This window comes from Myxine glutinosa, chromosome 11 (genome assembly GCF_964187855.1).
Source record: "Myxine glutinosa chromosome 11, kmMyxGlut1.1, whole genome shotgun sequence".
Lineage (NCBI taxonomy): Eukaryota > Metazoa > Chordata > Myxini > Myxiniformes > Myxinidae > Myxine > Myxine glutinosa.
In genome coordinates this window covers 108,316,947-108,331,428 of record NC_136271.1, presented here as the reverse complement: position 1 = coordinate 108,331,428, position 14,482 = coordinate 108,316,947, and the positions used below count along the sequence as shown (strand labels likewise).

Below are 14,482 nucleotides of genomic sequence, written 5' to 3'. Positions count from 1 at the left end.
CCCGTGGGCTGATGCCTTCTGGTCCAGTTGCAGAATCAGAGTTGAGGTTTGAGAGAAACTTCTCCACCTTGTCAGGAGAGAAGGACACAGAGTCCACGAGCATCTGGGTTCAACCGGGTAAGGTGGGTACAGAGAGTGATGGGTTTGGGACACAAGATTTTGAGGCAAACATAGAGTTGAGGCATTCGGCTTTGTCACGTGCGGTGTCAACTGTGTAGCTATTTGAGGTAAGGGAGGGGATGGAGGGGGAACAAACGCCAGAAACAGATTTGAGCAGACACCACCAGGATTTGGAGGAAGGAGACAGGTTTGAGAGTTCAGTCTTGAAAGTAGAGAGATAGTGCTTCCTGGCTCTCCTGAGGGTAGACACACACTTGTTCCGAGCTTGGTGGAAGGAACTGAGATTTCTTTCAGTTGGATTAGCCTTCCAAGAGGCAAAGGTAAGTTGTTTCAGGGCAACTGGCTCACCACAAGATTCCGTGTACCATGGACGGGAGGAAGGGTATGACAACTGAAGACGAGATGGGATAAATCTGTGCATGAGAGAGAGCAGTTTAATTTGGAAGAATTCCCAGGAAGAGTTGATGTCAGAGGCAGTAGAGATGGGAGATCAGTCCAGATGATTGATGGCTGTTTGAAGACCGTGCCAGTCGGCCTGAGTGAAATGCCAGACTCGTCGACGCTGAGGAGGCTCTCTGCGAATAGCCAGAGAGATGTCCACTTTAACAAGCACATGAGCAGAAGAACCGATTGGAGCAGAAGAAGAGCAGCAGACATTTGCAGGGAAGTTTGTTTTAACCAAGTCTAGAAGAGAAGATACTCCGTTGACTGAGATCCGGGTCGGGAAATTGACAGGTTGTGTCAGTCCCAATGAGTCGCAGAAGTGCTTTGCTGAGGTGCCATGGCTGGTGAGAGAAGAACCCACACCCAGCCAGCTGGCATGATGACAGTTGAAGTCACCAGATATGAGGAAGAGAGGGTTAGGATGAGTGGATAGAAGTTGGTCCATGTTGTCAGAAAGTGAGATGTAAATGGAGTCTTCACTGTTTGGAGGACGGTACAAAACACATATGAACAAAAGGTGGGAGCAGAGAGGATGCCGTAGCCAGAGCTCAAGGCTTTTGGCACAATTACTAATTTCGTGGCGCACAGAGCAGGAAGACAACAACGTGTGCGATGATTGGTTGAGAAGAGACACGCTCTAATTAGCTGCCAGCGATGTCAACACCAGCGGTCGCGTTTTCAGTTGAGGCGGTGTGTTGAAACGTGTAATGTTTGACTAGCTTGATGGATTGAAACAATTTTGTTCAGGTAATTAAAAACTGATTATTTAGTTCATGCTAAAGCGAATTCATGCAAAGTGGAGTTGCTTCGTGTGGGGTATCACCGTATAGTATATAGCCTTCTATTGTGATAATCCGACCGGATGAGAAGCTCATTATATCTTGAGAAGTTTTTACAAGGGTTTTACAAGGGTTTTACAAGAGAACCAGCAGACTTCACTCGAATGCCACAAGATCTGCTATGACTCAAATCAAATTCAGTGTATTTAATAAACTTAAGGCAAGCACGTAAAGGAATAGCTTCGCGAATTTAAAAAAGTTAGTATTCGTGCACCTTCATTGTACTTCACCGAGAAATGTTGCAGATGAATGGGGGTGTTCAGTAAGTTTGTTGGCTGATGTAAACAGACTGATATTGATGGAACTACTTACACAACCAGTATAACCAATATAATTGACCTTAACAACAACTCGTCTTTTATTTTTCTACCTCTATGTTTACCCCTCGTTTATATTGGCATCTAATGGAGAATCAGAGATCGACTTGACAAAGTGACACTATAACTTTAAGGCAGGATACTGGTTGGAGAGTTCAGCCTTGAGATTAGCAAGATTACGTTTTCTACCTTCCCTAAGGTCTTTTCTACCATATCTATATGCAGTCGTGGCCAAAAATATTGGCACCCTTGCACTTTTTTCAAATAATGCACCATTTCTTCCAGAAAATTGTTTAAATTTTAAAATATTGGCATCCACATAGGTATTTCTTTGGATTGCAGTGGAATAAAACAAAAAAAGCTGAAAAAATGACTAAATCTTAGCTTATTCCACACAGGAATAAGCCTGGGTTTGAACCTCATTCCACCTAAAAACTGCAATTCTTGTGCTTCGCAGAAAGGCTGATGCAATGATGCATCGATGCATGTGCCGTCCCTCGGATGGACATTCAACTGGGATTGCGTCTGCTAGTATTATACCACCGTGTCCTTCGCGAAGAGTTCTTCCAAAGTAAATTGCTCTCTCTCATGCACAGATTTATCCCATCTCGTCTTCAGTTGTCATACCATTCCTCCCGTCCATGGTACACGGAATCTTGTGGTGAGGCTATTGCCCAGAAACAACTTGCTTTCATCTCCTGGAAAGCAAATCCAACGGAAGGAAATCTCATTTCCTTTCACAAAGCCCGAAACTAGTGTGTGTCCACCCTCAGGAGAGCCAGGAAACAATATCTCTCCGTTCTCAGGACCGAACTCTCTTATCTGTCTCCCTCTTCCAAATCCTGGTGGCGTCTGGGCAAATCTGTCTCTGGTGTTTGTTCCCCCTCCATCCCCTCCCTCACCTCAAATGACCACACGGCTGACTCCGCACGTGAAAAAGCTGAATGCCTCAACTCTGTGTTTGCCTCTAAATCTTGTGTCCCAAACCCATCCCTCTCTGTACCCACCATACCCAGTCGTACCCAGCTGCTCCCGGACTCTGTGTCCTTTCCTCCTGACAAGGTGGAAAAGTTTCTGTCAACCCTCGACTCGGATTCTGCAACTGGACCTGACGGCATCAGCCCAAGCGTCCTAAAATCCTGTTCTTCCGCTCTTTCACTCCCTCTCTCTGTTCTCTTCACCCTCTCTTTTGCTCAAGGTCATCTTCCATCTGCTTGGAAATCTGCCAACATCACCGCTTTGCACAAAAAGGTGCAAAAACAGATCCCAGCAACTACAGACCAATCAGCCTTCTCCCAATTATCAGCAAAGTCATGGAATCCATCATTGCTTCAGATATGAAATCTTTCCTCTTCTCCAATGGCTTGATCTCTGATCATCAATTTGGTTTCAGACCTGGACACTCTACTCTGGACATGCAGCTTCTGCTTTCTCAACAATGGATGGAGGTCCTCAATGCCAAACAGGAAATTAGAGCAGTCTCCCTTGACATATCACATGCCTTCGATACGGTCTGGCACCCCGCTCTGCTCACCAAACTCTCCTCTTTTGGTATCCATGGAAATCTCCACGCATGGCTGGCGGACTTCCTCTCTCGTCGTAGTCAACGTGTGGCCCTGAATGGGTTTCTCTCATCTCCTCTTCCTGTTCAGGCTGGAGTTCCCCAAGGCAGTGTTCTGGGCCCCGTGATTTTTCTGGTCTTCATCAATGATCTCTCTGACTCTCTTGAAAATCCTCTGTATCTCTTTGCTGATGACTCTACTCTCTGTCGCTCCATTCTTCATCCCTCAGATCGGCAGTCTGCAACCTCCTCACTCTCTGCAGACCTGGACAAAATCACAGACTGGGCAAACAAGTGGAACATGTCTTTCAATCCTGACAAATCTCACACTCTTATGATGTCTCTCCGAAAAGACCGACTGGACAACCCTCCCATCCACTTTCTGAATAATCCTCTCCAAGAAGTTCTGTCACTCAAGCTTTTGGGTCTCACTATCTGCCATGATCTTTCCTGGGAAAACCACATTTCAAATCTGGCCTCCAAAGCCAGTCGCCGACTGGGCATCCTCCGTCGTGTGAAGTCCTTCCTTGGCACACCTGAGCTCCTCACCACATACAAGGCTTTCATCCGCAGCTCAATGGAATACTGCTCTCCCCTCTGGGCTGGTGCTCCTGCCTCACACCTAGCTCGACTTCACGCTGTTGAAACCAAAGCATTCAGAATCATTGGAATCTCCCGCGATGAAGCTAACTCCAAGGGCCTCTCACTCACTCACCGCAGGCAGGTTGGTGGTCTTTCCGTCTTCTACCGACTCCTCTCTGGCCTTGCCCCCCCAGCTCTCTCTGGGCTCTGTCCCGCAAATATTCCTACAGGTCGCACAAGATCTGCCTGCAACCCTCTTATGGTCAAACTGCCAAAATCAAGACTCTCTGCTCACCTTCACTCCTTCATTCCTCTTTTCTCCCGCCTCTGGAACAAACTCCCTCACTCTCTTCAATCCCACTCCACCCTCCAGGTCTTTAAAACAGCTGTTCACCACCATCTCTTATCTTCCCCCATCCAAAACCTTGATCTTTTCTACCACCGCTAATTTCACCCCAATTCCACTTTTTTGAAATACCAACTTCTGTCCTGGAAGTCCTTGGTGTCCTTGTGTTTTATACTTCTCCCTCCACCCCCCCCCCCCCTTCCCACGCCTCCTTCCCCCAAGCCCTCTCCCTTCCACACATCTCCCTGCTCTCAAATGTTGTGTTTGTGTGCTTCCCCTTCTCTCCCCATCTTGTCTTCCGCTCCCTCTTTTTATATATTTTGTTTGTCTGGTTGATTTGTTTGTGAAGTAAATGTTAGCTCTTTCACGAGCCTCGATTCAGTATACAAAAAAAAAAAAAAAAAAAGAGTGGGTGAGCTATCACCGGCACCATGGCCAAATTCCTGTGCTGATTTATTATATTGGAGTGGAGACCCATCCTGAATTGTAACGCTGGCCAAGAAACTTCTTCAGCAGAACTGACGCTCTGTATTGAGAGAGGTAGATGATGTAATTTGTTGCATGCATTAGTTTAGTTATTGGCTATAATAATGGATTACTTTATCTATTGGTTGTGAAATTTTCCTAAAGGGATTTATTTTCCCCTCATCTCGTCTTCGCCCCAAATGAATTGCTGTATATGAGAATCAATGCACACTCACCACCTTTTTCGTTCTACAGGAGCCATGTCATGGTGAGTCCATCCATCTCGTTTGATCCCTGACCCCTGGACCTGGCAGCCCGTGTAGTAATGTCTCATGTAGTTTACCAGCGTCCAGCTGTGGAATTCAAAAGGCTCGGCACAAATGGGGTCTCCATAGACAACATTGGAATGATATCTGAGCCAGTAGACCAAGTAGTGGATGTAATAATCACATCTCCATGGGTTGTCCTCTATTAGCAGCGTTTGCAAGGCATACATGTCCTGCAGTGTACCAAACTCCAACGTTTGAAGCTTGTTGTCCCGCATGTCCATGTGCTCCAGCATGTGGAGCCCAAAAAAGGCATCTTTGGAGTCAGGAGAGAGATCGATTAGGGTTATTTACGATTGTATGTTTAAAATGAGAATACATGATGAAATATTATTTCTTCGCTGGTCATCACACACGCACACAACAGGAGGCTACTTAGACACCATGCTTGTCCCACGGACCTCACCCCTAAAACACCACATATCCTTTTCGTAAGAAATACTTATAAATAATTTACTGTTTATGTCGCATGTGAGAATGGTAAGAGAGGTGACTCATCTCATTTTTTTCCCCCTCATCAATCTCCACTCAATACCCCATAATGACAACGAGAAAACAGGATTTTAGAAAGTTTTGCAAATTTATTAAAAAGAAAAAACTGAAATATCACATTGAGATAAGTATTCAGACCCTTAACTCAGTACTTAGTTGAAGCACCTTTGGCAGCGATTACAGCCTCGAGTCTTCTTGGGTACGACGCGACGAGCTTTGCACACCTGGATTTGGAGATTTTCTGCCATTCTTCTCTGCAGATCCTCTCAAGCTCTGTCAGGTTGGATGGGGACCGTTGGTGGACAGCCATTTTCAGGTCTCTCCAGAGATGTTCGATTGTGTTCAAGTCAGGGCTCTGGCTGGGCCACTCGAGGACCTTCACAGAGTTGTCCCACAGCCACTCCTGCGTTGTCTTGGCTGTGTGCTTCGGGTCATTGTCCTGTTGGAAGGTGAACCTTCGGCCCAGTCTGAGGTCCTGAGCGCTGTTTCAGGTTTTCACGAAGGATATCTCTGTACTTTGCTCCGTTCTTTGTTCCCTCAACCCTGACCAGTCCCCCAGTCCCTGCTGCTGAAAAACACCCCCACAGTATGATGCTGCCACCACAATGCTTCACCGTTCGGATGGTATTTGGCAGGTGATGAGCGGTGCCTGGTTTCCTCCAGACATGATGCTTAGAATTGAGGCCAAACAGTTCAATCTTGGTTTCATCAGACCACATAATCTTGTTTCTCACAGTCTGAGAATCCTTTCGGTGCATCTCCACACAGGATCTCTGGAGCTCAGCCAGAGTGACCATCGTGGTTCTTGGTCACCTCTCTTATCAAGGCCCAAGGCCCTTCTCCCCCGATTGCTCAGTTTGGCCGGGCGGCCAGCTCAAGGAAGAGCCCTGGTTGTTCCAAACTTCTTCCATTTAAGAATCATGGAGGCCACTGTGCTCTTGGGAACCTTCAATGCAGCAGAATGTTTTTTTTGTAGGCTTCCCCAGATCTGTGCATCGACACAATCCTGTCTCTGAGCTCTGCAGGCAGTTCCTTCGACCTCATGGCTTGGTTTTTGCTCTGATATGCATCGTCAGCTGTGAGACCTTTTATAGACAGGTGTGTGCCTTTCCAAATCATGTCCAATCAATTGAATTTACCACAGGTGGACTCCAATCAAGGTGTAGAAACATATCAAAGATGATGAAGAGAAATGGGAGGCACCTGAGCTAAATTTCAAGTGTCATAGCAAAGGGTCTGAATACTTACGTCGATGTGATATTTTAGTTTTTTCTTTTTAATAAATTTGCAAAACTTTCTAAAATCCTGTTTTCTCTTTGTCATTACGCGGTATTGAGTGTAGATTGATGAGGGGGAAAATGAATTTAAACGAATTTAGCATAAGGCTGCAACATAACAAAATGTGAAAAAAGTGAAGGGGTCTGAATACTTTCTGAATGCACTGTATGTGCTCTCTTCCAAGTGACGTTCTAGTGTGTTATATTTTCAGCCCTGTGTTTGCGGTTTGTGTTTTCATCTAATTTTCCATGTTAAGCCTTACTTTGTTGTGTTGTATTGTATTGTATTGTCAAAGCCGTGTCCACATGGCCCGGGCCTATTCGTGCAGGGTTCAGCTAAGCTCGTTTTCTCTCTCTGCATTTGTGTCCTGTAGAACCTCAGCAAATTCTCTCTCTGCTCTGACACTATGTACCATTCCCCTTCCCTTCTCTCAAGTAACAATCCTTTCAGCTTCCTCAACTATTCCTCCTCCTTGCTTCCAAAATAGAGAAAGAAATCACAAATTAAATCTGCCTGTATTTCCTGTACCATACATTGGTACAATCACAAACCCGGGCCGTGCATTCTTTATCCTTTCCTTTTCTCAATATCTCCAAACTGAATCTTCATTGAATGAAACACTTCTTCTATTAAAAACTTCTTTTTTTTTTTTTTTTAAATGCTTCACTTTCCTTATTTATCCGTCAGGAACACCCCACATCATCTTCATTAACCTCAATCCTCTCCTTCTTCTTCTTCTTTCCAATGTTTATTTCTCAAACCTATCTCACTCCTAAATGCTTGGTCCATCAACCCTCCTATACCTAAAGTACCACTTTTGTCCATGCCTTCAGCAACGATTCAAACAACCTCTCCCATGAAACACTACATGACCGAAAGTATGCGGACACCCCTTCTAATTAGTGGCACACCCAATGCCTGGTTTCAGCCACACCCAATGCTGACAGGTATGTATAATCAAGCCCACAGCCATGCCATCTCCATAGACAAACATTGGCAGTAGAATGGGCCATACTGAAGAGCTCAGTGACTTTCAAAGTGGCACCGTCACAGGATGCCACCTTTCGAACAAGTCAGTTCGTCAAATTTCTGCCCTGCTAGAGCTGCCCCTGTCAACTCTAAGTGCTGTTAGTGTAAAGTGGAAACGTATAGGAGCAACAACAGCTCAGCCGTGAAGTGGTAGGCCACACAAGCTCACAGAACCGGACCACGGAGTGCTGAAGCGCGTAGCGCATAAAAAGCGTTTGTCCTCGGTTGCAACACTCACTACCAAGTTCCAAACTGCCTCTGGAAGCAACGTCAGCACAACAACTGTTCGTCGGGAGCTTCATGAAATGGGTTTCCATGGCTGAGCAGCCGCACACAAGCCTAAGATCACCATGCCCAATGCCAAGCGTTGGCTGGAGTGGTGTAAAGCTCGCCACCATTTGACTCTGGAGCAGTGGAAACGCTTATCTGGAGTGATGAATCACGCTTCACCATCTGGCAGTCCGACGGACGAATCTGGGTTTGGCGGATGCCAGGAGAATGCTACCTGCCCGAATGCATAGTGCCAACTGTAAAGTTTGGTGGAGGAGGAATAATGGTCTGGGGCTGTTTTTCATGGTTTGGGCTGGGCTCCTTGGTTCCAGTGAAGGGAAATCTTAACGCGACAGCATACAATGACATAATAGACGATTGTGTGCTTCCAACTTGGTGGCAACAGTTTGGGGAAGGCCGTTTCCTGCTTCAGCATGACAATGGCCCCATGCACAAAGCAAGGTCCATACAGAAATGGTTTGTCGAGATCGGTGTGGAATAACTTGACTGGCCTGCACAGAGCCCTGACCTCAACCCCATCAAACACCTTTGGGATGAATTGGAACGCCGACTGCGAGCCAGGCCTAATTGCCCAACATCAGTTCTGAATGGAAGCAAATCCCGCAGCAATGTTCTAACATCTAGCGGGAAGCTTTCCCAGAAGAGTGGAGGCTGTTATAACAGCAAAGGGGGGGGGGGGGCGGGGGGGGGGGGACCAACTCCATGCCAATGCCCATGATTTTGGAATGAGATGTTCAATGTTTGGGCGTCCACATACTTTTGGTCATGTAGTGTATCTGTTTCCATATATCCATATTGGGAATCTTGAGAATTCCATTTTGCAGAAGTTGCATGCACACGACAATCAGTTCCCCTTCATGTCCATTAATGATGTCAAACCCCTCCATGCCAGTACCATTCACCACATCTCCTACATGCCCACGTCTTTCCAATCCCATCCTTTTTCTGTGTTCCCTCAGCATCCCTCACCTTCATGTCCCTTTTTTCTGTATCCCCTCACACTATCCTCTCAAAGCTTCACCCTCACTGCACCCCTCAAAGCTTCTCCATTCATCCTGCCCCCTCCCATTGCCTCTTCCCATCTTCACCTTCATCCTGCCTCCTCCCATCTTCCCATTTTTCCCTAACCTCTCCCATCAACCTCTCTCTGTCGCCCCTCCCCCCCCCCACCTCTTCAGCTTATCCCTTGTTACGCCCCCTCTCTGCTTTCCACCGTCCCCACTTGGCTCACCTCCCCCCCTATCCCGTCCCGTCCCGTCCAGTCCAGTCCTGTAACCCCCCAGCTTCCTCCCTTTCCTACACCCTTCCAGCTTCTTCCCTCCCCCCACCTTGCACCCTTTCCTTTCCCTCGGATCGCCACAACCCAGCTTCCCTACGCCCCATCCCCTCTCCCTCTCCTACCTTTCTTCCACATTACTGCACCTTACCAACAGCGAAGGCAATCTCATATCATTCCATAAAGCCCACAGCAAGTGTGGCAACTCTCAGGAGAGCCAGAAAAATGACACAATATAGCTCGGTGAGTTCAAGAAAAGACATTGAGGGTTTGACTTAAATGTGGCAGAAAATGCAGTAAATTTTGCACAGAGAAATCTAAATCTGGTTTTCCAGATCCAATTTTGAAAAATGTTTTTAAAATAGAAACTAATATTGCAACAAACATTTTTGGGTTACTTTTTGTAGAGAAAACCGATGCCGGCCCTATTCAGAGGATTCGTTATCTTATTAGTCCCCTACCGGTGTACACCGGAGGGGACTATAGGTTTGCACTCCGTCCCTCCGTCTGTCAGTCTGTCAGTCTGTCAGTCTGTCTGTCAGTCCGTCTGTCAGTCCGTCACGCAAAGAACAGTTTTCCAGACTTTTTTTCTAAACTCTTAAAGCTAATGATTTCAAACTTGGTACATGGTTTCCTCATGACAAGTTACAGATCAAGTTCGAACTTCACGACGTTTCGATCATTTTTGACAAAGTTATGGCACTTTGAACTTTGGTAATTTCCCCAACAGTTTTCCGGACTATAATTTGGAGTGCGGTAAGTCAAAGCTGTTAATATTCCTTGTTTTAACTCCAATTTACATTCTATTTCCACTTTTAGTGAGAAGTAGGGATCTGTGCAACCATTCATGAACTTTATTTGGTGCAAATTGGATAATTTTTAGCGGAGTTACCTCAGACTGTGAGTTGGTAGTTATATAATTCACACATAGTGCAATACGTGCAGGCTGCTCCACGGAGCGACCTTGCGGGCTTATTTTAACTCCGATTTACATTCTTTTTCCCCTTTTAGTGAGAAGTAGGGGTCTGTGCAACCATTCATGAACTTTATTTGGTGCAAATCGGATAATCTTTAGCCGAGTTACCTCAGACCGTGAGGTTCGTCTGTTCCCCAACAGTTTTCCGGACGACAGACTGCCAGTAGGGGACATGTATTGCAGCGCAATACTCAGAATGCTTGTTTATTCTGTTTTGTCCCGATCCATTCCATGTTTAGCTCTTCGACCAGCCTCAACTTTTTACAGGATACGAAAAAAGTCTGTTGTCAGAAAAACGTTTCAATTTTTTTTGATCGTTGATGACATATTGACCCACAAGTTCTATCTTTACAAAAGCATTAATGTGTCCGGTTGATAGAAGCTATCCTGTGGATAAATTTAATGCGCAGGATATGTAATTTATCCCCTGGATAGGCTTATCCAGGCTTCTAGTAACCGGGCCCTGGAGTTTACATTTTATAATATCTGGCATTTATGAAATCGTTTTATGGACAAAGAAAATTTCAACAAAATTTCTGAAGCAGTTGTTTGTATAAAACAACAAAACTCCTCTCACATGAGGCATAGCTTTTATATCCATGTTGTACTTTGAAATAATTTGATGCTTTTTATCTTACTTGTTCAAAGTAAATGTTTATATGTAAACATGGATGAAAGCATGCATTAGGCTGCTGGGGCGATTCGTTATTCTATTCCTGGAGGAGGGGGGTGCGACATAGCATACTCTATTCCATTTTCCTCACCAGATCCTTCCATTAGAGGAAGTTTGGTATTTTCCAACCATGCAAATACTCAAAATAGTTATCCCTATGTTTGCAGAGAATAAAAATCAAATGATGAAGATGGACGTGAGCTTTAAGAATGATTTCTTTTTTTACTGAGTCTAAGGCTTGGGAAAAAGCTTGGGAAAAAGCACACACACACACACACACACACACACACACACACACACACACACACACACACACACACACACACACACACACACACACGCTTTGAGACCTGGAAGGTTTCCGTTCCATCTCCTGAAACCCACCCACGTGTGAAGACAGCAGGCAACGATAACTTACACACACATACACATATATCTGCACACACTCGTACACACACACACACACACACACACACACACACACACACACACACACACACACACACACACACACACACACACACACACAGATACTTTGAGACCTGGGAAGGCTTTGTTCCACCTTCTGAAACCACATATGGAGATAACAACAAAAAACGCACTCAAACAAACGTTATAGACACCAGACCTGACTGCAGACAAACACAAAGGATATTTAAACCTTTTATGAGCTCTAAATAAAAGCATAGAGCTTGAGCTTTAATATATCTCACAAACATTCACTTTGCATGGAGTTATCTCCATCCTACACTTGCAATCAGATTGAGTACTTTTCAATCAGATGCTTGATCTATTAACTAGAATGGCACTCAGTAGAGTGCATACCTCCACCAGGCTGAACAGTTTACGTTTTCTATCCTACTGATAGGCCAGATCTGCATCCGGACCTGAACCAAAATCAAATTGGCTTGCTCTTGTCACCTACCAAACCCATCCACCTAGTTTTGTCATAAGTCACCCACAACCTTTTGAAATACCCTCGGACCCCACTATTCGCAGGGGATACGTTCCTGGAAAATCCGCGAATAGCGAAACCCACGAACAGTGGGGCATTGTTTCAATGGAAAAAGGGGGAATAGGTTCTTGAGTCACGAGAATCCACGAATAGAGAGGACCAAATCGTGAATAGAGTGGCAAAATCCACGAATGGCGAGACAAATCCCACGAATGTCGACGATAATCCATGAAGATTTTATAAATACTGCATGTGAAGCTAACGGCTCATGAATTTTTTTTTTGTGCACCTGAAAAACTGCGAATTCAAGAACACGGCCACGAATAGGAAAAAAAACCCCGCAAATTCGCGGAACATGGCCGCGAATAGGAAAACAAACCTGCGATTTTGCGGAACACGGCCACAAACAGCAAAAAAACCTGCAAATTTACGGGACACTTTTCCGTGAATAGAGAAACAGGTCACATTTTATCACCCACAAATACGCGGAACCCGCGAATAGCGGAACTGCGAACTATTTTTCCGCGAAATATTTTTTGCGCACCTGAAAAACTGCGAATTCAAGAACACGGCCACGAATAGGAAAAAAAAACCCCCGCAAATTCACGGAACACGGCTGCGAAAAAGAAAAAAAGACCGCGAATTTACGGGACCCTTTTCCGCGAATAGAGAAACAGGTCGTATGCTATCACCCGTAAATACGCAGAACCTGCGAATAGCGGAACCTGCGAATAGTGTCTGACAGTACCGTGCTTTACATTGTTTTTGACCCCATCTCTCAATGGCGAAGAATCACTTGGAAAATATAAAAAATTATCGGATCTGGATTCGAGTCTTCACCAAAATAGAATCGATTTGTCTTTGTCACACACCCATCCTGTCCACCAAGTTTCGTCCAAATCCGTCCAAAACGTTTAGAGATATCGTGCTCACACACAAACAACCAGACAAATAGGAGTGAAAAGATAACCTCTGCCCACCTTTGGTGGCAAAGATAAATATGAGTGACCTGTGATGAGAAGCCCTTGCCTTCTCATGACAAGGGTTTGCATGGTGATGCCATAAAGATATAGTGTACCTCAAAAGAACATCACACAGCAATACTTTATTTATTTTATGGGCATTGAAAAAAAATTCGGGTTGCACTGAAAGCCTTTAAATCTTTTTGTCATTGGCTCTGAAAATTGTTACGTTTGTTTTTTTGCATGAAATGAAAAGGTTTGTACGGCATTATTTTTTTTAAATAGCCCCAAGACAGCTGACAGTCAACCCTGGGAGGCCCCCTGATCCAAAATCGAAAAATCTAAGACTGATCTTGCGGACCATCAAGTAGATGGGCTCTATCGGGTTTCAGAGCATTCAGTTGGTAAATAACGGACGAGTAGGGATCTTAAGTTTTACCGGGTAACCCCCCCCCCCCCCCAACCCTCCACCATGAGTGCCCCTATGCTCCGGAATCAAAAAGTCGAAACCTGAGAGATTGTGCAGGCCATTGAGTAGAAGGGCTGTATAAGGTTTCAGAGTAAAGGGTTGGCAAATAAGGGTCGAGTAGGGATCTGAAGTTTGGTCGGTAACCCTCCAGGAGCCCCCATGATCTGAAATTGAAGCCTGAGCCAGTAGGGCTGCAGATTGAGCATGAAAATGAGGGTGAAGTGACAACTAGCTTCCTACCAGCTAATTTTGATATTTTAATAAAGTATGGGCCCTGACTACTTCACACACCAAAAATACCCAGAATCCCCTTGGGGGAACATGTTCAAGTGACGTCATCAAGATGGCCTCCATTTTTGTTAAGTTTTTGTATTTTATTTTTACATTGAGGGTCCCTGTGTCCTGATCTGTAATAAAATGATACTAGCATCTGATTTAAATATTGTATTTAATAATATTAATATTTAATAATATTTAAAAATAATATTATTTATTATATTTAATAATATTTAAAATAATATTTAAATAATGTTTAAATAATGAATTAATTAAAATGCATGCATTGCAAATGCATGCATGCATTGCAAATGCATGCATGCATGCATTGCATTTAAATGCATTTAAATTAAATTAATAATTTAATTTTAATATTTAAATAATATTTAAATTAAACGCAGCTGATGCATTAAGATCAATTTCTTGGGTTGTTTTTTTTTTTTTTTTTTTTTGTATACAAGATCGAGGCTCGTGAAAGAGCGAACATTAATCACACAGAAAGACAAACAGACACATAAAACAAATAACATCGGGAGCGGTAGACAAGATGGGGAGAGAGGGGGAAGGACACAAACACAACATTTGAGAGCAGGGACCGAGAGACATGGAGACATCGAGAGGAACTGTGGGAGGGAGAGGGCTTTGGGGGGGAGGCATGGGAAGGGGGGGGGGGGGGGGTGGGAGAGGTATAAAACATATGGACACTGCCAGGACTTCCAGAAAAGAAGTTGGAATTTCAAACAAGGTGGATCTGGGGTGAATTAGTGGGGGTAGAAAAGATCAAGGTTTTGGATGGGGGAAGATA

General features: G+C 44.6%; 1 protein-coding gene across 1 annotated transcript in view; it reads right to left on the bottom strand.

Moving 5' to 3' along the window:
• Positions 1-14,482, bottom strand: part of LOC137437010 (leucine-rich repeat-containing protein 17) — a 41,798-nt gene that overhangs the window by 8,550 nt on the left and 18,766 nt on the right. Inside the window, exon 4 of the mRNA XM_068131308.2 lies at positions 4,911-5,256. Within this exon, the coding sequence (XP_067987409.2) occupies positions 4,911-5,256 (346 nt within the window). The remainder of the gene's footprint in view (positions 1-4,910; positions 5,257-14,482) is intronic.